General features: G+C 51.7%; 1 protein-coding gene across 2 annotated transcripts in view; it reads right to left on the reverse strand.

The window, feature by feature from the left end:
* Positions 1-20,437, reverse strand: part of SLC43A2 (solute carrier family 43 member 2) — a 31,634-nt gene extending 11,197 nt beyond the window's left edge. The window contains exons 1-9 of one of the 2 annotated variants that reach the window (XM_063402582.1): positions 20,292-20,437; positions 18,660-18,859; positions 11,685-11,874; positions 10,648-10,703; positions 9,870-9,946; positions 3,735-3,827; positions 2,958-3,091; positions 2,351-2,553; positions 1,532-1,675 (exon numbers count right to left, since the gene is read on the reverse strand). In XM_063402582.1, the coding sequence (XP_063258652.1) occupies positions 1,532-1,675; positions 2,351-2,553; positions 2,958-3,091; positions 3,735-3,827; positions 9,870-9,946; positions 10,648-10,703; positions 11,685-11,874; positions 18,660-18,819 (1,057 nt within the window). In that variant the 5' untranslated portion in view covers positions 18,820-18,859; positions 20,292-20,437. Of the gene's footprint in view, positions 1-1,531; positions 1,676-2,350; positions 2,554-2,957; positions 3,092-3,734; positions 3,828-9,869; positions 9,947-10,647; positions 10,704-11,684; positions 11,875-14,518; positions 14,629-18,659; positions 18,860-20,291 lie in introns of those variants that run through there. The other variant, XM_063402583.1, reaches the window with a different exon arrangement.
* Positions 20,438-23,674: the final 3,237 nt, after the last annotated feature.

The following is a 23,674-nucleotide window of genomic DNA, read 5'->3' on the forward strand; positions in this document are numbered from 1 at the left end:
ATCTGCAGGAGTTTCCCCACATCCTCCTCTCCTGTTCTGCTCCCGGGAATATTTGACTTTTCTCTGACAACACCACTTGCAGGGTTTGTCTCAGCTCTCCTCTTCCCTCTCTCACTGCTCCCAAGGGCAGCTGCAGGTGGAGGGAGCTCTCTGAGCAAACCCCACCCCAGAGAATAAATGCAGGAAGAAGGAGGAATGCGAGGGAGCAGCATCCCATCCTCTCCTGATGCACACACAGATTACATTTCTAGAGAGCTGCACGTGCCTTGGAGCTGCTCTTGCAGCAGAGCCTGACACTGCTGAGACCAGACAATAACACTGTTTTGCTGATGCCATGGAAACACCAAGACAGCGACTGCACTGCAATGAGCCCAGGCTACATTCAGGGGGAGGAAGGGAAAAAATAGGAAGAAATCTTAAAGGTGGCACAGAAAAATTGCAGTGTGCTCAAGGGGCACAATCCTTGTTTTAGCAAGGAGCTTGAGCTAAGCAGAATTGGTAGGTTATATAGTTAATATTAATTCTGAAATTCCAAGGAGGGGAGGAAAAGGAAAAAAATGAAAATTATATTAGTACAGTAAGCCAGGGTAAAAATAAATAAAATTTTTAAAAAGCAGTGTCAGCATTATAAAGTAAGCAGTGCTGGGAAAGGTAGGCAGTGTGAAGTTTGTCCTGTTTTGGTGTTTAAATATCTAAGCTGGCTCCTGAGCCAGGAGATAAAGAGCTAAATGCTGCAGGCTGTCAGAGGCTCAAGAAACAAAGCAATTCAGGGAATGCCAGGGCACTTGGAGTTTCCTGAGTTTCCTTCCCTCCCCCAGAGCTCACTCCTGTTTTCAGAGGAGTGCCTCTTGATTTATCAGCTTCATGCAATCCAGATTTAACAAGTTCAAACTGGATCTTACTACAAAGGACAAAAACAAAACAAAAAAAGGCTAAGTCTTGTTTTGCAATCCTGGGTATTTTTGACAGTAAACCAATGTACTCTTTCCTGTTTGCTCCATGAACTTCATCAGAACTATAAATGCAGGGAGCACCCCTGAGCCTTCCCAGCACCCAGAAAGCTGCACAAAAATCCAGCTCTGCCTTTCCTTCTCCCACCCCCGGGTTCTGGGCTGAGGCACCGAGTCCAACCATTACTCATGAGAGTCAGCTGCTCTGCATTCTCTGCTTCCTTGGCATAAGTTAAGCAAATACCTGATGAAATAGGTTTTCCAGTTAAAATAAAAATTATCAGTCCACCCCCAGAGGTTACTTGCAACAGCCTATGTGGGGAAATAACATGGGGCAGTATTTGACAGACACAGGGCTAAAATTAGCTTGACATTCAAGTGTCTACCTCACTGCCCCTCTGTGCTGGGCAGGTTCCAGCCCTTCCCTGGACCCTCCCAGCAGCTGTCAGTGCACTTGGACACCATGGATTGCCCTACACTGAGTATCTGCTGAGTAATCAGCTGCTCTGCCTTCACTGAGCAAGTCTGGGTCAGCTCCCAGCCCCAGGGAAGCAGGTAAAGGCCTTCAGAGGTTCCCCTACCTTGACTTTCATCTCCAGACAGAAACTCGAGGATGGTGTTCATGGCTCCCATGTAGAAGATGAGCCTCAGCTGAGTGACACACATGGTGATAAGGCTGAGCAACAGGATGGGACTGAAGACACTCTTCATGAAGGAGGGAGTAGCTGCAGAAGGAATAACAGAGTCTCTGAAGAAGGCAGTACACCCTGGCAAACATTTACAATTTTGCCTCTGGCCTAGTAGGTCCTCTCCTGGCTAGAAGTGCCAGTGGTAGCCCCAAGGAGTTCACCTGGTCAAGGAGTTCACCTGGTGCCTCACAAACTCCCATAATCAACAGCTGCAGATGCTTGGAGTTTGGTTAGGGGCAAGGCAGCAAGAAAGAAGGCTGGCCTGATTTGGTGGATTAGGACAAAAAGAAGCCTCAAAGCTTTTGCTTTCACCATCAAGGACTGGGCTTTGAGCAAAGTGTTCTGGTGGAAGGGGTGGAATGAAAGGATCTTTAAAGTCCCTTCCAAGTCAAACCATTCTATGATGCCCCTGAGTGAAGAAGGCTTTGTCATGATGGCAACAATCCTAAAAATCCAGCAGTGACCACCTGCCCTGTCCCCTGCAGCCACACCAGCTCCCATGTGCTGTCCCCACCACTAGCTGCACCATTTGTGTTCAGGGAAGGACACAAGGACAGGATCCCTTATATAACTCATGTTCCAGTCCTGGTGGCTGGCACGAGGCCCTGGCAGCACCTGGATCACGTATTGCTCCCTTCCAAACAGGTCTGGAGCAGTGCAGGGAGGCCAAGAGGCCTGTGCCAGCACCCTGGGGCACCCACAGAGCCACACCTGCACTGTCAGGCTGGCACTTCACTTCCAGGTCCACAGTAGACAGACAGAGCTTGTTGTTCTCCTGCAGAGCTGCCGGCTCCTTGGGGCCCTTCATGGAGCTCCCCACGCTCAGACGGCGCCCCACGGTCGTCACTTGCTTGTAGAACTGCTTCCCAGTGATTTTGTGGTCAAACCCCAGCCAGCTGAACTTTATTTTCACCCTGTTGGGTTGCAAAGAGCGTGAGAGCTGCAACACAGGGTGAGGAGTCAGAGGCAGCAAGGTTGCAGGAGTCAGAAAGGCTGTTTGTGGATTTAAAGCACTGGTTTCCATTACAGACCCACAAATGGTTTCAATCTAAAGCACACTGAGATACTTTCCCTGGGCCAACTTGGCATAAATCAATATAAAAATACTTCTGACCAGGAAGAGATCATTTTTCCTTCCGAATTCCCACAGTTTGGGAAGTTCTGCTTTCCACAGGTATTCACGTGCTAGTGGCAGGCAGAAATCCTCAGCCTAAGAGGTGGCAGCAATAAACAACATGCAAGGGGTTCCCTGTCCTCTAAATTCTTTGTGCCAGCTCTTCCTAGAGGATTAGGAGTGGGATTAGCCCTGGAGACTTACGAGTAGTCCATGTCTTCTGGTCCTGGGAAAGGCTCCAGGGGCCAGTTGAAGAAGCAGTTGAGGAAAACGAGTCCTGCACAGCTTGCCCAGACAAGCAGAATAAGGATGAAGGAGACCCCAAAGTCGTATATAACCTGGGAATCACAAGGGAATATGGTTTTGGCTACAGGACCAGAAAGATGCTTCAATATTCTTGCAATGAGGTCTGAGAGGAATGGGGAAAGAAGATCAAGATCCACTTAAAATGGGTTAAACTTAAGTGGTAACAAAAAACAATTTTGTGACAAGGGACCTTGTTGAAAAACTGGCAGGAATTTCCCTGCACACCTGAGACTGCAATGAAACATCCCAGAACCAGGTGATCTATTCAGGCAGTCCAGGTGAGCATCTCGTGTCCCTTCAGTGCCATTTTACTGCAATAAATAATGTTCAAACCCAACCACTGACCCAACCACTGATAAAGATAAAATATACTTATGTGTATTAAAAAAATTATATATATATATAACTTAGAGATTAATAAAGCAATATTTTCTAAAAAAAAAAAAATCTTTTGTTTTCACTTCTACTTAGCACTTCTAAAATTTTCTATCTGCTGCATTCTTGAGGTGGTCACTTGGGAAGTCTCTAATACAGACAGGAACCGAATCTTGCAAATGCACATCCCTAAAAAAATGCTTTAGCAAATAGTCCCTCCTTCTAGCCACATTATTGCTAAATGGAGCCAAGACACCAGCACAATACCACGAGTCACGAGCTTTGATCTCACAGCCTCACCTTGATTCCTGGAAAAGTCACAGCAGAGGAAGCATAGGAGCCAATCATCAGAGCAATGAACGTGGAACGAAGGTCACCAAACATGTTGGGCAGCTGGGGAGACAAAGAAAAATCAGTTGAAACAGGTTGCTGCCAATGGAACGAGGCTTTCTCCAGAAGGTATTGGCATTTGGGATTAATTCTCCTGGAGACCAGAATGTGAAGCAGCCAGTTTTATTTAGGCATGACTTAGCTCTTCAGGATATTACTCTGCAGGTTGCACTGGTGTCTCCAGAGACAGGGAATGTCTACAATCCAAGATTTATGGGCTTACTGACGCTGCTTCTTTCCAGACTGACAGCATATTTTGCATTATTCAACTTAAGCACAGGAGCATTTGCTCCAGCTCTTGTTTTCTTTAAGAGTTCCTTACCCCAAACCTGTAGCCACCACTTTTCCTCTCCCACAAAAACAAGCCCAAATTCTCTATCACCTTTTTGTCAAGGGTTGTTAGACACAGGCTGCAGTCTTTAACACACCCTTCAACACCTTGAACTGCCAGCTTTGTTTGTGCACCTTGGGTCAGCACCCAAATCCTTTGCAGCAGACCAGAAAGTTCCTGTTATAACAAGAAGGAGCAGAGACAAGCACAAACGGTGCTGCTGTTTGCATTTCCATTTCTAGCCATCTCCACTGTGGCTCCTTCTGTGGCAGCAGAGTCTGCTGATCATTTCTGCATCACTGGGATGGCTCAGATGCCTCAGGACACTATCCCAGAGCTAGGTGCAGGGAGAGAATCACAAATACCAGATAGCCAAGGATTTATTGCTCAGCACAGCTACTGAGCTCTGCAGCAAGCAACACCTGACATTGCTACTCCTGCCACCCACCCCACCTCACTGCCTGGGCTCCCATCAGGTGCTCTGGCACTGCTGAGAGCAGACCAGGCTGGTTCTGCAAGGATCTGTTGGGAAAGCAAAGCTCTCAGTAAGGACAGCCAGCAGCAGTTCACAGCGACCACCCCTGCCACCCTGAACAGCAAAATCACTCCCAGGAGGGCTCACCAGCCCCTGCTTCCACTCAAGAGCCAAAGGCAGAGCCAGCTGGGAGACCTTCCTGCTCTCCTGGGAAAGGAAGAACTCCCTGTTTTCCTTAACAACCAGAAGTGAACAAATTTCCATAAGTCACTGCTTTCCCTGCTGGCCTGGAAACTGCAAATTACAGGGAGAAGCATCGAAATTGTCAGGCTATGGAGAGCTGGGCTGATACCTCCTGAAGCTGGTCAACGGGCAGAGATTCTGCTGCAAGCTGGCTGATTTCCCTCCCACCTCCTTTTTTTTTGGGTCACTTACTCCCCAAATTCACTTGAGCATCACTACCACGTCAGCCTCAGAGGGCCTCAAAGCAGGACACTGCAGATGCCTTCTAGGACTGAAAGCACAAGCAGCCCTTCCTCTGTGCAAAGAGGCTGCTGAACAAAACGATTCCGAGAATATCAGCCCGAGCAAGCAAATGCTGCCATCACACTCCCCCCCTTGCACTGCTGAAAAACAAATCCATCTCTCCCAGGAGCAGCATATAAGGGCAAGCAAATCTGGCTCGTGTCACGGCGTGTTTACAAGGCAAAGTATTCCTGTGCAGGAGCACTCCGGGACCCATCTGGCTGTTTATCATCCTCACTGCAGAGCTTCCCATGCACTGCAGGCTCCAGGTCCTCAGATAACCCCTTGGCTGGGGAGCAGCAGCAGTGATGTGCTGAGTCTGACGCTGCCCGTGAACCCCAGAGGAGGAGGAGGAGGAGGAGGAGGAGGAGGAGAGGCTGTGCTGCTCTGCGGAGCATCCCCACACCCATGGCCGATCCCGCATGCGGGAGAGCTGCCAGCAGGCTGCTCCCGGGAGCTGCAGACAGGAAACGGCCACAGGATCCAAAGGTCTGTTACCAGGCACTGAAAAATCTCCTCTTGGAAGCACTGGTCTGAATTTGCACACTCCCAGAAAGCAGCATCTGCAGAGTGGAATATCTGAGGGTTGCAAAACAGGCTGGTGGCTGTCACCAGGATGGGCATTTGCTTCATCCCGGACACCCCAAACCTAAAATAATGTCCAGAAATTACAACAAAACTGCTGCTCCTGCTGGGGAGCTCAGGGCAGGGCAAGAGCTGCACAAACACAGCTGCTTCTTGGCTCGGGCTGCTTTTCCCCAGAGATCCAGAGTCCACAAAAAAGCCTTTTTCATACAGCAGGCAAGGAACTTCCAGGTGGATCCTCCTGCTCTGAGGGCTACTGCAGACACAGAACAGGCAGCCACAACCAGGAGAACCCAAGGCTGCTTCTGCCTTGATTGGGACAAAAGTCCTAGAAAGGCTAAAGATTTCCTCAAATCCAATTTGGCACCAAGAAGCAGCTAGATTAAAAAAATTGGACAGAAGAGATTTAATGTCTTATCCAGCCCAATCAAAGCAGAAACTGCAAACACTGAGGCACTTGGAAGGACGAGAGGGGCAGAGGGGAGATGAAGGAGGAAAAGTCCCTTCCAGACCAGAAAACCTCTCAGACTGTGCCAGCACTGCAGGTCTCATCTAAAGACCAGCTACAAAAATAACACGCAATATTTACCAAGTCATTTTTCATGCTGTCTTTATAGTAGCAAGCATTGGAAAAAATGAACCACAGAGAGGAGGAAAAAAAAAACCCAAACACCCAACAAAAAACACAAGCCACAGAGCAAGTAAGCCCTGTTTTTCTGCCACCAAAAAGGATCTAATCCTCATTCTGATCTCATCCCCGCGGGCCAGAAGTGACTCCTCCACTGACTTCTGCCCATTCTGGTATGACAGCTCCAATTCTGCAAGACCTATGACGACAGAAACTCTTAAGCCTCTTGTTTAAAGGTCACTAATACTCATTGTACTATTAACTTTATGCCCTGTCACAAAGACACTCAGTGAATGTTGCCACATGTAACCGTTTTTTACTGGACTCCTTTATTGCAGGTCTGTAATCCTGAACTGATAAATCATTTCCTCTTGCAGACTTTTTTTTCCTCATCTGCCCTACAGTGAGTTTATAATAATTTATATTGTTTTCCAGGTTTTCCCTGGAGACAATCCATATACAGAAGATAGCACAGCATTGCTATCAAACCCTGTTTTCTTCCTCTTGTAAGGACTGTTTGGAAGAACAGTAGAAAAAAATCAAGGCATTGAGAACTAGACTACTGAAAAATGGTATTTTTGTTCAATTAAACTTTGTTTTCCCTATTGGGGGTGTATTTGGAAGTCACACAGACACTAAAAATATGTTCTGCAGGAAAGCCTCAAACTGCCCCCTTTGCCCAAAGCTTATGGAAACTCCTGTTCCCATTCTCCAACAAACAAAAACTCACAGAGACCAAAATTTTCCTAATATTTCCAAGCAAAGAAGATTCCCTACACAGAGATGCCATCCCCCCCCAATTAAAGGGGGCTGTTTGCAGCAGAGAATCAGCCCAAAGCAGCTGTAATTCTTTGAAAGGAAAACAGGACAGAGAACAATCTATAAAAGGCTCTTTGTGGTAATTTATCACACATGTTTATTTCTTTGCATGAAATAGCTTCGGAGCAGAACCAGCGCCAGATTCCTGTGTTGCTGTCAGAGCCACCAGCACAGATCTGTTTCCATTTCCAATCTTCACTTATATTGGCCAAGACCAAGTCACGAGGCAGAAATCTCCCCTCTGCATTTTAACAACAGGCACAGCCTGACCTTGTTCCCAGAACTGGGAAGCGTTTGCTGCCTGCCCCCTCCTCCCCAAGCCACAGGCCAGGCACCCAGGAACAGCAGCTTGTTTTGGCTCCACAGCTTGCCATGTGCTTTCATGATACCCTGGGGACTTGTTGCTGAAAAAGGCTTTAAACTCAAGAGGCAAAGCTTTGTGGAGCACTGTCCCAGGCTGTAATCCTCAGAGATCCCCTTTGTCCCTGTCTGAGGGTCCCTGCCACCACATCACACAGTGTCCCCGGAGGTTGGCTCACCCGAAGCCCCACAAGCCGGGCTTCAGGGACACCCTGCCACAAAGCAGCAACCAAAACCTGCCTGGGGTGGCCAAGGACCATTGCACCAGTGGGTCTGACCCATTTCCTGGAGCACCTCAGGTCACCTGCAGCTGACAGGAGCAGGGAGTCACCTTGCTGTGACTTGTGCGCGCACGTGTGCGCCTGCAGCAGCCAGACCAAGCTCCCCGGGCTCCAGGACGAGCAGGGCTCACCTCCTCCGTGTTGAACAACCTTACAAAGGTCTTTTGAGTGTCCCCTTGCCTGTCCCTTCCTGGGCACAAAGTGGAGCTCAGCGTGTTCAGGCCAGGTCACCCACAGCCCATGAGCCACGGGCTTGTCCCTGTGCCCCTCCCTCGCCTGTCTGCAGGGGCCACAGCGGGAAGGAATCCACAAGGTATCACCCTGGACAGCACAAGATGGCTCTTGACACGCCAAGTGCAGCTTGATAAAGCTGTAAGCTGCCAACAACCAAATACAGCTGGTTCTAACAGGCAGCAGCACAGCTACGCTGTGGTGCAGGTGAAGAAGAGCTTCCCTCCCACTTTAGGTTATTTTTAATCGCATTCACACGCCTCAGGTACAGAAATGCCTCTGTGCAGCTGCACCAGCAGCTACACCTGCCTTTGGAGTGGAGAAGTCAGGCCTGAGGCCACCCCAGCTCTCTGCAGAACAGCTGAGGGGATGGGCTCCACCTGAGGCACCTGTGTGACCTCACGACATCACTGCCTCCTTCAGAGCTCCTCAAGCCTTGGATCTCCTCTTGGAAGATCTGACCTTTTTCCTGCTGCTGCTCCTCCTTGGCACTGCAGAACTGGCTCACTAATGAGGGCACTAATAAGTGGCTTTGCTTACTTCTGCTGCTAAAAGGCACAGCACAGCAACACCCAATCTATTCCTGCCCTATCCTGCCCTCACTCCTATCATCACCAGTGGTTCTAAAATAATCTGTGACCCCTGAATAATCACCCAGAGAGACAATAATCAATGCTGGCAGCAGCAGGATGGGAATCCTCTCCTCTCCCACAGCACTACTGATGTGCCCCTCTCCTCTTTGCTTTTATTTGAAGCAGGATGACATTTGCCCCACAGCTCCCTGGGGTCACAGCCAAGGCTTTCAGTGAAGAACACCACATATGAATGAGAGAGCAACATCTGTACAGAGTTCTGGAAGCTTTGAATATATGAAAGCAACAGCAAAACCGTGGTGCACAGAGTGCTCTCTAAAGCCAGCCTCTGCCAAATTTAGGTCTCAGGACTTCAGCCAGTGTCTAAGCCCGGTTAAATGAGAGGTAGCTTTAACAGGAAGTTTTACTTCAGCAGCAAGTTCAGCACAGTGCAGTTCAAATCTGAAAGTTTTCAACTACAGCTCAGGAAAAAAAAGAAAAATTGGTGCTTCCCAGGCTTGTTTTCTGGGCGACTTTCCACCCAGCCCTGCTTGAGCCACACTGACAACAATCAGGGTAATGAGGCAGAAAATAAAGCAGTTATTTGGAGAATGATACTGCTTCTGCCTCCAGGCAGAAAGAACCCCAAAACGCAGAGATCCAGTTGACAGTTGTTGACCAAAGCTTTCCATGCAACCCTGAACATACCCAAGTGGGCTGTGCACACCCAAAAACACAGCATTTCTAAGGAAGCCCGTGAGGGACTCTCAGCCTTCTGAAAAGCAAAACCGTTTGTGATCAAGAAGAACCATGTTCCCAGGGTGAGATGCAGAGTGTGCTTGCAGAAAGCTGGTCATACCCAGCTGCAAAGGTTTGTGCCCTGCTGATTCCTCCTGCACTATGTCAATGCTAAATCCAGTGCAAACACACGTCCAGCCTGTGCCAAGTAGCTGAGCACTGCATGTACAGGCACATTATGAGCCCTAGACAAAAACACTTCCTTTTTTCTCCCCACCTTCACCTGAGATACAAAGGGCAGGTGAAAAAAAAAGGATTGGGGAAAACAAGCTTTAGAATAACAACCAAGGACTCGCTCCCAAGGGTGACTGACCCTTTGTACCAAACACAAACACGTGCTATTCAAGCCACAGGCAGAAGATCCACTCTGTTCTTGCCTGCCAGCCCTGCTCACAGCCACAGTGAAGGATAAAATAGTCAGGTAGTAACTCTTCACTTACCGTGAGCGATGTGAAGGTCATGCACATCCCACCAAAGCCATTCAGAGCCAGGGCAATGAATATCAGCACAGACAGAGCTGCAACAATAAAAAACCTGCCCTCAGCTCCCACTGGGGTGCAGAGGAAAAGGAGACAGAGCCCTGAGGGCTTTGGTCCTGACATGTGAAAACCTCAGTGGATCAACACCCTCAGGACACGTCACGCTGCTCCTGATCCAGCACCCATGTCCCCAGCCACACAGACTGGCAGGGACAGGGCTCTCCTTCAGACAGAGTTCAGGATGGGATGCAAGGGTTCCTTTTCTCTAATGATCAGACTTGCTGATGCAGCTTGTCTGATGGGTCTCAGAAGAAAGATTTACTTGAACAAACAATCCAAAGTGTCATCTCACTATCTGCTCTTGAGGAGCAAGCTCCATCTACCTCTGGCAAAAAAAGCAAATTACACATTGTGAGCTATTACCCATTTCCCAACCCTGAAGAAGCCATGAACTCATTTGGAATTGCTCCTTTACAGGACCTGGCCCTGCCCAAACACAAAATTAAGAGACCTGGGTATCTCAGACGTTTGGCCCTTGCTACACTCTCCACTTGGTGTTGTGAAACACCAGCCCTTCCCAGAGCCAGGCTCCCTCAGGCTGGCAGATTGCTTGGCTTGTGTCCCCAGCAAGACCCCAGTACAGCACTGGGGAGGGCTGACAGTTTGAACTTTGCTTCCCCAAAAACCCCAAGCCACAGCCCTGAAATGCTCCCAGCTCAGCAGAAAGATGCCAACTTACAGTCTGGGTTACTGGCGCCGTACGCGATCAGCACGCAGGACACGGCAAAGCAGGCACTGCAAGGGGAACCAGAACCATGAGAGTCTCACAAACAGCCTTACCCACAGTAAATTACAGCTGCTTCCCCCTCCTCAGCGCCTCACAGGGCAATTGCTGTAAGAGGGAAGGAAGCTGGTGATTTGGAAAGAAAAATCCAGGGAAATACCCAAGCATCAGTGGCAAACAAGTATTACAGACAAGGGCTGGGGCAGGAAGCTTTCCTCCCAGCACTGACATATCTCTGTCTGGACCCAAATTCCCACTGGTTTTCCAGCACAGAGTTTTCCCAGCCCTCACTTCAGGGTGACCAAAGGCAGCAGCAGCAGCCTTTGTCCTGAGCCCCTGCACTCAACTCTTCTCTGGTAGGGTCTGACTCAGAGACTTGGCCTGTTTTTCCCACTCTGCCCACAGGCCAGTTTGGTTTCTAATCAAGTTCACTGCATTAAAATTGTGACAGTTAAAACAGTGCTGGGGTCCATTGATCCCAAAAGTCACTAATCCCTAATCCATGAGTCACTAGTCACTAATCCATGACAGAAGCAGTTGACAACCTCGCTGTTTGAGGCAGAAAGCAACACACACCACATGGAAGAGAAGGGCCCTGGGAAAGGCAACAGGACATGTTTATCCCTGAGTTAACTCCCCAGCCTGCAAACAATGATGTAACATCTTGGTTTTGTGCCTCTCAGGACATAGCTCCCAGCCCAAGGAGAAAGCTACCCTCCCTGACTCACAAATGACTCCGCTCTTCCTCCAGGCTCCATCTGGACAGGGATCACAGAGCAGCACTGGAGAGCTGAAGTGTGGACATGGAGTTCCAGGCCCTTCCCTTATGGAGCAATCCACTGTGCTGGCTGAAATCACCCCAGGGCTGCTCTGCTGTCCTGTGCAGATCCCAGCCCCAGCCCTCACACTCTTCCCAAGGCTGCAGAGACCCCAGAGCACCCAGGCAGGGTGGGAATGAAGCCCTGCACACCCCTGGAGCCCTGCACACCCACCTGCCCAGCAGGCGCAGCTTGCGGGGGCCGTACTTGTCCATGACAATTCCCAGGGGCAGCGTGATGGCACTGAGCAGGAAGGAGCCGATGGTGAAGGCCAAGTTCAGCATTTCATCCTGGGCGTTGCAGGAAGGCCATTTGTGCTCTACAGCTGTGCTGTTGTCGAGCTCAGAGCTGTTGGTGGTGGTCTCTACATGGGGTGAGAGAGGACAGTGTGTCAGGATGAGGCTTGAAGCAGGAAGGTGGGAAGGGGCACACACCCTCCACAGTCCAGTTTTTATTCTAATCAGTGAGAAATGGAGAAGCAGAGAGCAGAAGGATGAGGGAAACCTGATGAGCTCTGCTTTGAGCAGGAGAAAACACCCAGGTATCCCATGCAGCAGCAGGATAAAAACCTAAGGATGGAGATTTATTCATTTATTAAAACAACTATACAGCAAGGGCTTGGCAATTACAGGAGACTAAACCCAGCTAAACCCGAAGGGATACAAAAATAAGGTCCTCCTAATCTACAGCTGTCATGTTCTCAGAGATCTTTTCCCTAACAAAACTAACGACAGCTACAGCCAAATCAGTTATTTTGGTTCCAGACACCAGGCTGACAAGGCCTGGCACTGAGCAACAGCCTGCTCAAATGAAAAGCTTCCTACCCTCACTGCAGGCATCAGGATGAAGAATGGCTTTGCAGTAGCCACCCTGCTTGGACTGCCCTGGCTCTAAAAAATCCTTCCTGGATTTAACTATCCTGTTCCCAGGGGGCCTGGCAGCTCACCTGCCTTCTCTGTTTTTTTTCAAGGACTGATGCATCTTTAACTCCTGCCCCGTAATTAGCATTTTCTATTCTTTCAAAATGGGTTTAGGTCACACAGATCAATTATATCCCCAGCTTTCTGGTCTTGCCCTTACATGAGGAACTCTGCATGCAAACTCCCACGCTGAACAGAGCCCACGTTGTGTAACCGAGACAGAAACAGGCCAGTTAAAAAAAAAAAAAAAAAAGAAAAAAAAGGAAAGAAGTTCCCTTTTACTGCCTCATGTCAACTCTCCTGTTACATGCCTATTCCAAGGCTGCTCACAGCTCCTCGAGTGAGTTGTGTGCCTTCAGACTCCCATTCACCCACAGCTCCAGTGCACTCCAGCTCTCCTCCTCCCCAGCACTCATCTGGAACCTTTGCTGCTATGACAAAGCACTTGCTCTCTTGCTGCTGCAAGCCAGTGATATAAAACACTCTCCTTCATATTTAATAATTGATCTGACAAAGTTCAATACTAAAGGAGGAACAGAGAGAGAAGTCACCGACATAACCACCAGCATGAAGGGAGGCTGGAGATTCCCAGCGAGCCCTGGTTGGTTTAGTTAATTAGCAGGAAACCCTCATGTGTAAGTGGCTTCCCATTCACTGCTTGCTGTGGCTGTGGGGGAGATCCTCTGTGTTATCTCTGGAGGTAACACAGCCCCACTTTGCACCTCCTTCCCTTCTGCCAAAGCCTCAACCCCTCCACAGTTACTGGTTTCACCCTGGCTCTCCCAGCTGCCCTAAACCACCCTCCCAGCTTTGTGTCCACTGCAAACAAACCCTGCTCCACCTTCCTGCCATCAGGTATCAGCAGGAATTCAGGCACTGATATCTGAGGCCTTGGAGCTGCCTCTGTCCCCTCCCAGCACTTCAGGGAAGGCAGGGGAATTTCTCCCCATTGCTCCCACCAGCATCTTTGCTAAGATGATTTCAAACTGCCTATGTTCCTTTCCACTGCCATGTGTTCCTGATTGATAACTTAATCTGCCCTTTCTCTTGTCCTGTTAGACATGGATAGCCAGAGCAAGCAACAAATATCCCCAAAATGTCACATGTGCCACCAGCAGCATCTCCTCTGCAGGGAGGGCAGCACTGCAGCCTGAGGCACCCGAGCCACATCCTTGGAAATCAGTCCTGGACAGACTTTGGGAGGCTCTCTGCAGTTTTCACCCACAGCATCAAGGCTTTTGGGCTCTCCACAAAGATAAATTCATAGGAAACAGATGTGGGTGAGAGGTGAAACTCGGGAAAACAAGGAGAGGAGGGGGGGAGTTGACAAAGTAGTAGCAGTTTCCCTGTGTCAGCACTCTCCAGAGATGGCCCAGCTGATGAGTGGAAGGAGGGTGGAGGGACACGAACAGTGCAGTGACCTTGTAACTTCTGGCTGCACGTGTTAGAGCCTGGGTAACCCTCCCCACAAAGAGATCTCCAAACAGCAACACTCAGCCTTGAAAGCCGGAGAATACAAATTCCTGTTCATGGTTTGACGTGCTCAGCTGCTGCGTGTCCCCAAGGAGCTCGCACAGCACACACCTGCTGGCCCTCCCATGTGCATGAGGTGACGAGGACACAGCTCAGAAACAGCAAGGAAATTTGCCCCTCTCTGGACACTGGAAAGCTGGGAATGAGACACCAAACTTCACTCCCTGCCTGCACCAACCACCTTGTTTACAGCTGCTCGGTGCCAGCTCCAAGGAGGGGCCAGGCAACAGCGCTATGTGGAAATACAAATTGTTTGTGAAAATAGAAGCAGCCCCTGAGCAACAGGAGAAGACCCACTGAGGCGTAATGGAAATGATTCCAGCAGCCCTTGGCACCCTGACATCCCCTGATCCTTTGAGCCACCTCCATAAATAGAACATTTTGGAGGGGCTGCAGGTGCGTGCAGCAGGCACAAGGTCCAGCCAAGAGCCATCTCATCCATGAGCACAGATTTGGGTGCCAGCAGCTCGTTGGCACAGGACAGCGAGTGGCAGCACAGGACATGCAGCTAGGAGGGGTTTAATGGGCAGAGAACCTGCCTAACTACTCACCTACCTAATGCACCTGGTTACAGCAAAACAGCAACTTCCCCTCAATCCCAGCTCAGATCCCGTTCCAGATCAGCGCATGCCACACGCCCGGGAAAATCTCCTACGTGCCTGGCTCCATCTGGAAAACTGCTCTGGGGAAGGGCTGGCTCTGTGCCCACGGTGGTGCCCTCCCCAAATCCTCTTGCCAAGTCCACCTGCGTGCAGCACACGAGGTGTGACACCCAGGCAAGGCAGCAGCACCGAGGCTGTGCTCACTCACTGCTGCCTCGCTGACAAGCCGGCAGAAGCTACAAGTCTTTACCAGCAATTACAAGAACATTGTTACCTATTTTTACAGCACTCCCCACACAAGCAGCAGGATTTCTACTGCCCAATTAGTAGTTCAAGTTGCTATTTAAAGAATGACAGCTTAGGTGGAGGAGAAGGCTGTCTGGGTAATCATTTATGTCAAGATCATCGCTGGGATTTGTTCAGGCTGGAACACTCAAAGCCATCCTTTTTCACAAATTAAGTGCTGCAGGTTCCATACAAGGGTCAATCACTAACTGCTCTTTACCGACCTCTTCAAATCCCAGGCCCACACACACCACATTTCCAGAGGAATGAGTCTGGCTTTTCCAGGAGTGACTGCCATCTCAGATGGCAGAGAGCAGCTTTCTTTTCATCTTATGTCAGGGATCAGACTGAGTCAAACAGGCAAGACACCCCCAGCCACCCTGACAATAGCTCTGTCACAGCCTGCACACCCTTATTTTCCTCCTCTCTTTTTTTCAAGAAGACAAAAAAAAGAGGAAAAAAAGGACAGAAATGAAGGGCAAAGAACTGGGAGTATTGGTTAAAAAAATAGCACACTGAAAGACATGTGCAAACAACTGATTCTGCAGTCTGCCCACATAAGAACATGTTTTCTCTTTTCAGGATGGTGTCATACTTCTGGGAACTGGGAGGAGATGTTCTTGCTTTGTACCACTGCAAAAGCAATTTATTCGGGTTTCCCTGCCCTTGCAGGACCCTCTCTCTGGGTGCCTGAAAGCTTCATATGACCAAGGCACAGTCTCAGATCCACTCCCCTCCTCTCCCCAGCTGTGGTTTCATTTTGCAGCAGTTCTCAGCCAGCACCTTCCCACGACAGCTGCTGATCAGCACAGTGTGTTTCCTGTACAAATCGAATATTTACCACCTTCATTCTTTTCCTGTTTACAGCCTCACACGTGCAGCCCTGCCTCAAGTCGTAGTTGTGGTATCTCCCCAGATTGTGAAGGACCTTCAGACTGCAAGTTCTCCACCCAGAGCTCAGATAAATAAGGGAAAAGAGCTGTAAGGCAGCACCTCCTCCTATGACCACGTCAGGGCTCGTTAACTCGATGTAAGTGAATTAGCTTATCATCCCTTTGGTATTCTGCAGCCCTGTCTTAGAGGAAAGCCCTCTGTGCCCCTTATCTCTGCTCTTTCTGAGCAGATTATCAAGTTCAGGACTTTTTTTTTAAAGCATGTTTCAGACCCAAGCGTTCAGCTTCCCAATCCCAGAAACATCATAGCAAGGCAAGGCCCTGGACTGATCAAATTCCCCATGAGCTGATAAGGCCCAGAACTGTGATAAAGACTGTGGAGTCAGCACTTGCACCGAATAAAAGATGCTGCTTCAGTTGGTTAAAGGCCAAGTAGTAGTGTAGTAAAATTAAAATGGGAACAAAGTGCTACTACCAGGCTCCTTGTCAGCAAATTTCAAACATACCTCTCAGGAGGTGGCCCAACGGGTACAACCCCCCACTCCAGCCCTGTTGCACAACTGCTCTAAAAATATTTTGCTATTTAGGACTTTTTTTTCCCCAGGTGTCCATCTCCACTCTCATGTTACTGAGTTAAGAGTCCATTGGACCCCACATTTGTACAATGGCTGAGTAAAATCCAACATGAGAAGCCAAGGGCAAGCAAGGAAAGTGAGGGATTCATCAGGGAGCCAAGGAGTCCTTCATGAACTGCAGCACCTTCAGAGAAGAGCCCGCAGAAGGGACAAGGTCTAGTTTTGCCTCTCATTGGAAAGCATCACAAAGTGCAAGAGCTTTTGCTGACAAACCGAAAGCCCTGCCAAGAACCTTTGGCTCATTAGGAAAATTCTATTCTTTTTTTTTTTTTCCTCTGCAATACTTACATGCCCACAGCAGCATTAGGAACAACAAGTGCCCAAAGGCTACTAGTCATGGTTTGTTTGCACCAGCCTTTCAGCCAAGTTGGCTGCAGGATTCAATAGGTTACACTGAAAAAGGCAACCACTGGGTCACCCTAATGCCAGCAAAGGCAAAACTCAGTTTGGGGCTGGTCATTGAGAGCCTCCACACACTTGGAGCCAAGAGTCTTCCCCACAAAACTCTTACAGTAAGGACAAGTGAGTCAGCATGGGTGAATGTCCCCACATTCATCACAAGCCATCACAAGTTCAGAAGTGATGGCCAGATATTTGAGGACAATGAGAACATTTGAATACACAAATTTCTTCAAGCATTAAGCTTTCTTGCCTCAGGGCACAGGTTGGCCACTGGGAGGGAGCAGTTGCCCCCAGGGCAACAATTTCACAGCAGTCCTAACATTTGCATCTTCCCTGTGGTCTGTGGGCATGGGTGCTCCCGTGGGGAAAGCCAGATGAGCCACAGATTGGCAAACAGGAGTGAGAAACCGAGGTGAACCTCACTGATTCGGGACAAACTGAAAGCAGTCAAGGCAAGGAACACAGATGGGCCCCAAGTGAAGGTCTTGTCAGCAGAACACATCTCAGGAAGCAGACAAGCAAATGCCTGCTCACAGAGACAGTCAGCATTTGCTTATCAGCTGCTGTGTGCTTTATCTGGGTGGCAGAAAGCCTCCACCTGATGGGTTTAATGTGAGCTCTTACACAGCCCTGTGACAAAGTCTCCATGATGTGGAGAGAATACAGCAGCCTTGAACAGAAGTCCTGCAAGGTCTGCAGGCACTGGGAGTCTCCCTCAAACACAGGAATGCTCTGGGGACCCGAGTGACACGTTTGGGAGCACAGGATGGAGATGGAGCTGCCAAACTGCAGCTGATAAAAGACTCAAACACGTGTATGTTTGCCAGGTGCAGCAACCCAGGCCCTGGTACACAAAGCACGGGAGATAACAAGCAACTGATGAATGAGCAGAACCCAAAGTATCATCACAGCTATTCACAGGTTCCTTTGTCTGGACTTTGTTTCCCCACACCTCAGTTTTCCCCACTGTTCTCAGCCATTACTCACTGAGAGTCCAAGCACTGATTTCCAACTCTTTTCACAAACTTCTTCCTCCACCAGTCCCAAATGGGCTGATCCAGTCTCAGTCTCCATCACATATCTCTGGACAGAGCCCAGACTGCCTCTCTTCACTCTGCCCTTCCCTTCTCTGAGCACATGCAAACCCTCAGTCACCACAGCAGCATTCCAAAGCCACAGCACACCTTTACCCTGGGGCTCCTTTTAACCCCACTGACCACCCAAACACACTGTGGGATGCACAGTTCTCTCCATGCCCAGCCTGGGGATAGATGTCCACCTCCAGGCTGTGTTCCCAGGATTACCATTCCCACACCACAAATTATCTCACTCCTTCCAGGCTGGGTCTGCACCAGGGACAGAAGGTAAATCTCAAGACCTCACAGAAACACAGCCTGGTTTGAGCACATCCTGGGTGCTTGAAGAAAGACAGGAATGATCAGTAGTATGTAATTCCACAAATTCTCCTCAACAGCAGCACTGGACTGCCCTGATATTATTGCCACCCATGCTCCTTGTTTTCTCTAAGGAAAAAGCTCATTTTATAAACTCAGGACACCCTCCCCACAAATCATCATCCTCCAGAACCCATCCAGCCTTCCCTTGCGGAGGAAGAACTCGTGGCCAAGCAGAACAGGCCACCCAGAAAGGCTCTACCCCATCATTAAAGCTCTTTTTTCCAATCACCCTGCAAAGCAACAGCGCCTACAGGAACACTGCACCATCACAAGGACACCACTGGTTTTAGGAAGGATCACAAATCCTTTCCTCCTCTCCTGGATGTGGAGCTCAGCCCTCCTCCAACCAGCTCCACACCACCCTAGAGCAGGGACCCACACCAGCAAACCCCAGCAGCACAAAAAACCAGGAGCATCCTTACCTAACCCGTAGCACAGGTAGGAATAAAACCCTTCTGCCTTCAGCATGATGAGCAGGGACCCCCAGCCCAGCAAGACGGCGGAGAAGAGCAGGTTCTCGATGATGGCCGTGAACGCCATCCACCAGCGCCGCCGGTGCGCCGTGGCCAGCGTGGGGGCCATGGCTGCCTGGGGGGGTGGCCTCCTCCTTCAGAGCCTCAACCTGCAGGGAGCAACACCCAGTGAGTCCACACAGCTCAAAAAGCATGGAAAACCCCCACCGTGGTTTAAGGGATCTCTGCGCTAACAGCCAGGCAGAGCTGCCTGCTGAGCGCCAGGCGCTTGGGTGCAGAACTGGTTCTCACAGGTGCCGGCTTGCCAAGTGACCTGGAGGGATGGGGGAGGCACAGGTGCCCTTGGAAGAGCCCCTGGGGTGCTCACTCCGAGCGACACAGGGCCCTGCTCAAGGACTCTGTTCCACTTCCTGAGCAACAGGTATGAAAATGCAGCAAACAGGCACTGCCTGGAGCCCACTGCCCCTGCACGCGGCGGGCAGCTCAGTGGTGAGGCACTGGGGGGATAAACGCTGCAGCCAGCAGCCTGATGTCCCCACTGCCATCAGCCAGTGGGGGACACAGCCCCACATCCCCAGAGGTGGCTTCGGAGACCCACCAGGTCTGCTCTGCCCCATGCAAAAGCACAGACCTGCTCTGGAAGGTGCACGAGGGTTCTATAAATGCAGTTTATACCACCAATGGCTCACCAAGAAACACTTTTTGCTGCCTGTCCTACCAACCAGCTGGGAGACACCACAGCTCAGTGACATCTCCAGGCTGCCCCAGATGCTGGAGCTGCATTAACTGTGTCCAGCTCCACTTGTCCCCGGGGCCCACGGGAGGGACCAAATTTGGGAACACACCTGTCCAAAGGGCAACCCTGGGGAGCACAAGGTACAGAAGTGGCCCTCTGAGCCAAGCTGGGGCTTTTCCCAGCCCAGGCACACCTCAGCCTGCGTCGTGGGGAAAGCAGCTGCCCACACACCCAGCCAGGACAGCTTCCCTTAATGGAGAGACCCCAGCACCGGGTGCTTTGGCGGGACGGGGCTCTGACCCAGCTCCCTGCAGCGGTGCCTGGAGGGCAGGGCTCCCTTCCAGCCACAGAAGCCGGGTCAGAGCCCCCTGCCCCGCAAGGCAGCCTGCAGCCCCTCCAACCCCCCCACCCACAGCGCAGGCCCGCTGCCCTGCACAGCCCACAACGCATTTCCTCCATCACCTCCTCCTCTTCCTCATCCCTGCACCCGCAGCCCCCTAATCCTTGCCCAGCCCAGCCATCTCTCTGCGACACGAGCTACAGCCCGCTGTCCCCGCTGCCAGCCGCCCCCAGTGTCCCCCAGCACAGCGCACTCCCCACACCCCCCTCCGCTGCACCCCACACCCCCAAACAGCCCCGCAGCATCCCCCTCCCTCCCCGCCATCCAGCCCCCCACCCACGCTCCCCTCTCCATCCCCTCTCCCTCCGCCGCCTGCCATTCCCACGCGTGAATCTCCCGATGCCCCCCCACCCCTCCCCACTGCCCCTCTCCCGTGCAAGCCCCACGCCGCTCCGGCAGCCCCACGGCGGCCCCCCCGGCATGGCCGGTGCCGTGCCGCGCTCACCGCTGGTGCCGCGCTCACGGCCGGTGCTGTGCCCACCTCAGCGCCGGTGCCGCTGCCGTGCCCCCCTCGGCGCCGGTGCCGCGCCCGCTCCGCTCCGCCGCGGTCCCACCCGGGCTTTTTATCCGCCCTCCGAGGCAAAACAGGCGGGCCCGCTGATTGGCCGCCGCCTCAGCCAATGGCCGCGCGCGCCGCTGCCGCTGGGGCACGTGCCGGTTCGCGCCCCCCCCCACGCCCCTCACGGGACCCCCTCATGGGACCCCCCCATATCCCCGCGGGATCCCCCCGGTGTCTCACCCCGGAATCTTCCCCCAGGGTACCCCGATATCTCTTCCCGCGACCCCCTGGGATACTCCCGATATCCCCTCCGGTATCCCCCCATATCTTCCCCTGGAATCCCACGGTGCTCCCCGCTCTCTCTCACCGGTACTCCCCGATATCTTCTCCCGGTAACCCCCGATATCCATTCCCCGGCATCCCCGGATATCTCCCCCAAGTACCTCCCACCCCCAGGTATCCCCTGATGTGTTTCTCCTCCGGTACCCGCCGGGATCCCTCCGCTACTCCTGCGGTACGCCTCGATATCCCCCTGGACCCCTCCCGGTATGCAGGCACTCCCAGTACCCTCCCCGGTCCCCCTCTCCTGCCGTATCCCCCGGTACCCCCGCCCCGGGCTGCACCTGCCCTCTCCCGGCACAGCCGCACGCACCGGGCGCGACAACCGGGGCTGGGCACGGGGCCGAGCGGGGCACACACACACACACACACACACACACACACACACACACACGGGACACCTTTTCCTTCCAGGGAAAACCGACAGAAACGGGATCGGCAGGGAAGGTGATGCGGCTCCCCCGCCCGGCGCGGCGCGGGGACAGCGGGAACGCCCCGCGGCGTTCGCTGCCGCTCTCCGCCGGTCTCCGCCGGCCCCGGGCGGCAGCCGGGGGAGAAGCACCGCGCTCGCCGCCGAACGGCTGCCGTGGGTGAGGACAGCTCCGCCGAGCGCAGGGAGCCGTGTGGGGAACAGCACCCGCGGCATTGCTCATCTGCTGTGGCTACAGGCACCGGCTCCGTCCTGCGGAGTCTGCCTGACCTGCTCAAGGAGAGAGACCAGAGAAGCTGCTCCACCCCATTAAAAGGGCATTTTGGGAGCAGGCATCCAACACAGCCCGGGGCTGACCACCCTCACGGCACAGCTGGACAGAGGCAATGAGCCATCGAGACACCCCAGCCCATGACACTGCTCATTCAGAGTCACAGAAAGGTTTGGGTTGGAAAGAACCTAAAAGATATCTCATTCCATCCCCTGGCTTGGGCAGGGACACTTTCCACCAGACCAGGTTGCTCTAAGCTACATCCAACCTGGCCTTGGACAGTTCCTGGGGCAGCCACAGCTTCTCTGGGCAACTTGTGCCAAAGCCTTGCCACAAAGAATTTCTTCCCAATACCCCATTTAGCCCTGCCCTCTGTCAGCCATTCCCCCTTGTCCTGTCCCTCCGTCCCTTGTCCAAAGTTCCTCTCCAGCTCTCTTGGATCCCCTTTAGGCAACTGGAAGTGCTATAAAGTTTCCCTGCACCCTTCTCTTCTCCAGGATGAACACCCCCAGCTCTCTCAGCCTGTCCACAGCAGAGCTGCTCCAGCCTCTGATCGTCATTGACGCTTCCTCTGGACTCACTCCAGCACATCCCTGTCCTTTTTATGTTGAAGTAAAGGGGGGAAATCCCCTCCCTAAACCTCACCACAACTGTGCCTTCTTTTTTTTCTATTGAATTAGTTTTCAGAGCATTCCTCTGAGATATTTCTAGACCTGCCATAAATCAATCCCTCATTAGGGAGGTCCTGGGTCAGAGGACGTGGCCATGAATCCCTAGAACCTTTACAGGGGATATTTTCTCAGCTAAAGGAGATGAAAACAGCGCTTGAGGCAGGTAAACACCCCAGAGGAAGCAGAGGGCCCCAGACAGACGGACGTGTCCCCACCACTCCATCCCTGTGGCGGGCGGGAAGAGGAAACTCCTCAGCCTTGGCTGTGGGAGAGGGGTTAAGTGTTTTAACAGCTGGAAAGTGGATTTAAGCCAATGCAAACAAACAAACAAAAAGCCCAAAGAAAACAAGGCAGCCTGGAGCAGTGCCAGGTGTTTAACAGAGGTAGAGGAAGGCTGAGACAGCACGAGACCCAGGAGACCTCAGCACCCAGACCTGGCTGCTGTGTCCAAGAAACACAAACTGTGACAGGGAGGAGCATGAGGAGGGTGCAGAGGCTGTTTGGGGTCACAGGAACTCTTTGCCACAGCAAGAGCGGGGGGGTCTCAGTTTTCCTATCCTAGAAGGAGAAAAGAGGCTATCAGGTGATCCATGGCCAGCTATAAATACCCCAGGGATTGAGTAAACAGCATGGGGAGAAAAAAAATAAAGAGAAGCCGAAGAAGAGCACTGACACAGAGACGTGTTTTTAGAAACTGGCCAGGAATGAGTTTAGGCTGGAAGGGAGGTGACAGCTCCTGCTCTGGCACAGCCACTGGGGTAAATGATGTGGTGCTTTCCAAAGGCTTGGGCAGTTTGTGAAAGGAGATGACAAGGCTGACAGGATGACAAGGACAGACCACCATGGGACAGACCCCAGGAACAGCTCCAGCCTCTGTTCCTGCCCCAGCAGAGCACAGACACCTCTCTGCTTACAGGCAGCACCTGCACATGGATCCCTTCCCACTGCCTGCCTTCCAAACGCTGCAGCAGCTTTGCAAAGTCAGAGATCCAGCACGGGAAGAGATTTCTCCTCCCTCACCCGCCAGCTCTGCCTTGCAGACCTCCCACATCCAGAGCTAAACCCCCGGCACAGCCAAGGGAAGCATCCCCAGCAAGCAGACACCAGCGCAGCCATGCTGCAGGAGCGTGCATGGGCAGCCACACGCTGGAAATCTGCAGCTCCTTTCCCTTTCACTGCCCAGACACGGCCAAGATGCTTCATCTTCAAGCAGGAAAAAATCCTGGTTCCATGGACACAGAAGATTCTCTGAGCAGCAGCGTTTTCTCAAACCAGGCGCTGATTTGAGCGGCGCGAAAGCTGTCAGGTTGCTGTCAGCTATTTACATGCTGCACCCAGAGTGAACTGGCTCACGTGATATTCACTTCTGGCACAGCACTGCTCAGCTCACAGGCTCAAAATATCCATCCCATTAGGGAAAAAATGGCTGCTTATAAATCAAATGTGGGACTGTCCCTGCCGCTGTCATAAAAGCGTGTCAAAACAAAAGCAAGCCTGTGCAGAACAGGCTGCTGCTCCAGTCCTGCCAGGATGAGCAGTTTTATTTGGATGCCAGAATATTTGGTGTTATAATCACAGCAGCAGATGCTTCCACTGAAGGAAAGGGTGCTTCATGCTG

The sequence above is a fragment of the Prinia subflava genome, chromosome 8 (genome assembly GCF_021018805.1).
Source record: "Prinia subflava isolate CZ2003 ecotype Zambia chromosome 8, Cam_Psub_1.2, whole genome shotgun sequence".
Lineage (NCBI taxonomy): Eukaryota > Metazoa > Chordata > Aves > Passeriformes > Cisticolidae > Prinia > Prinia subflava.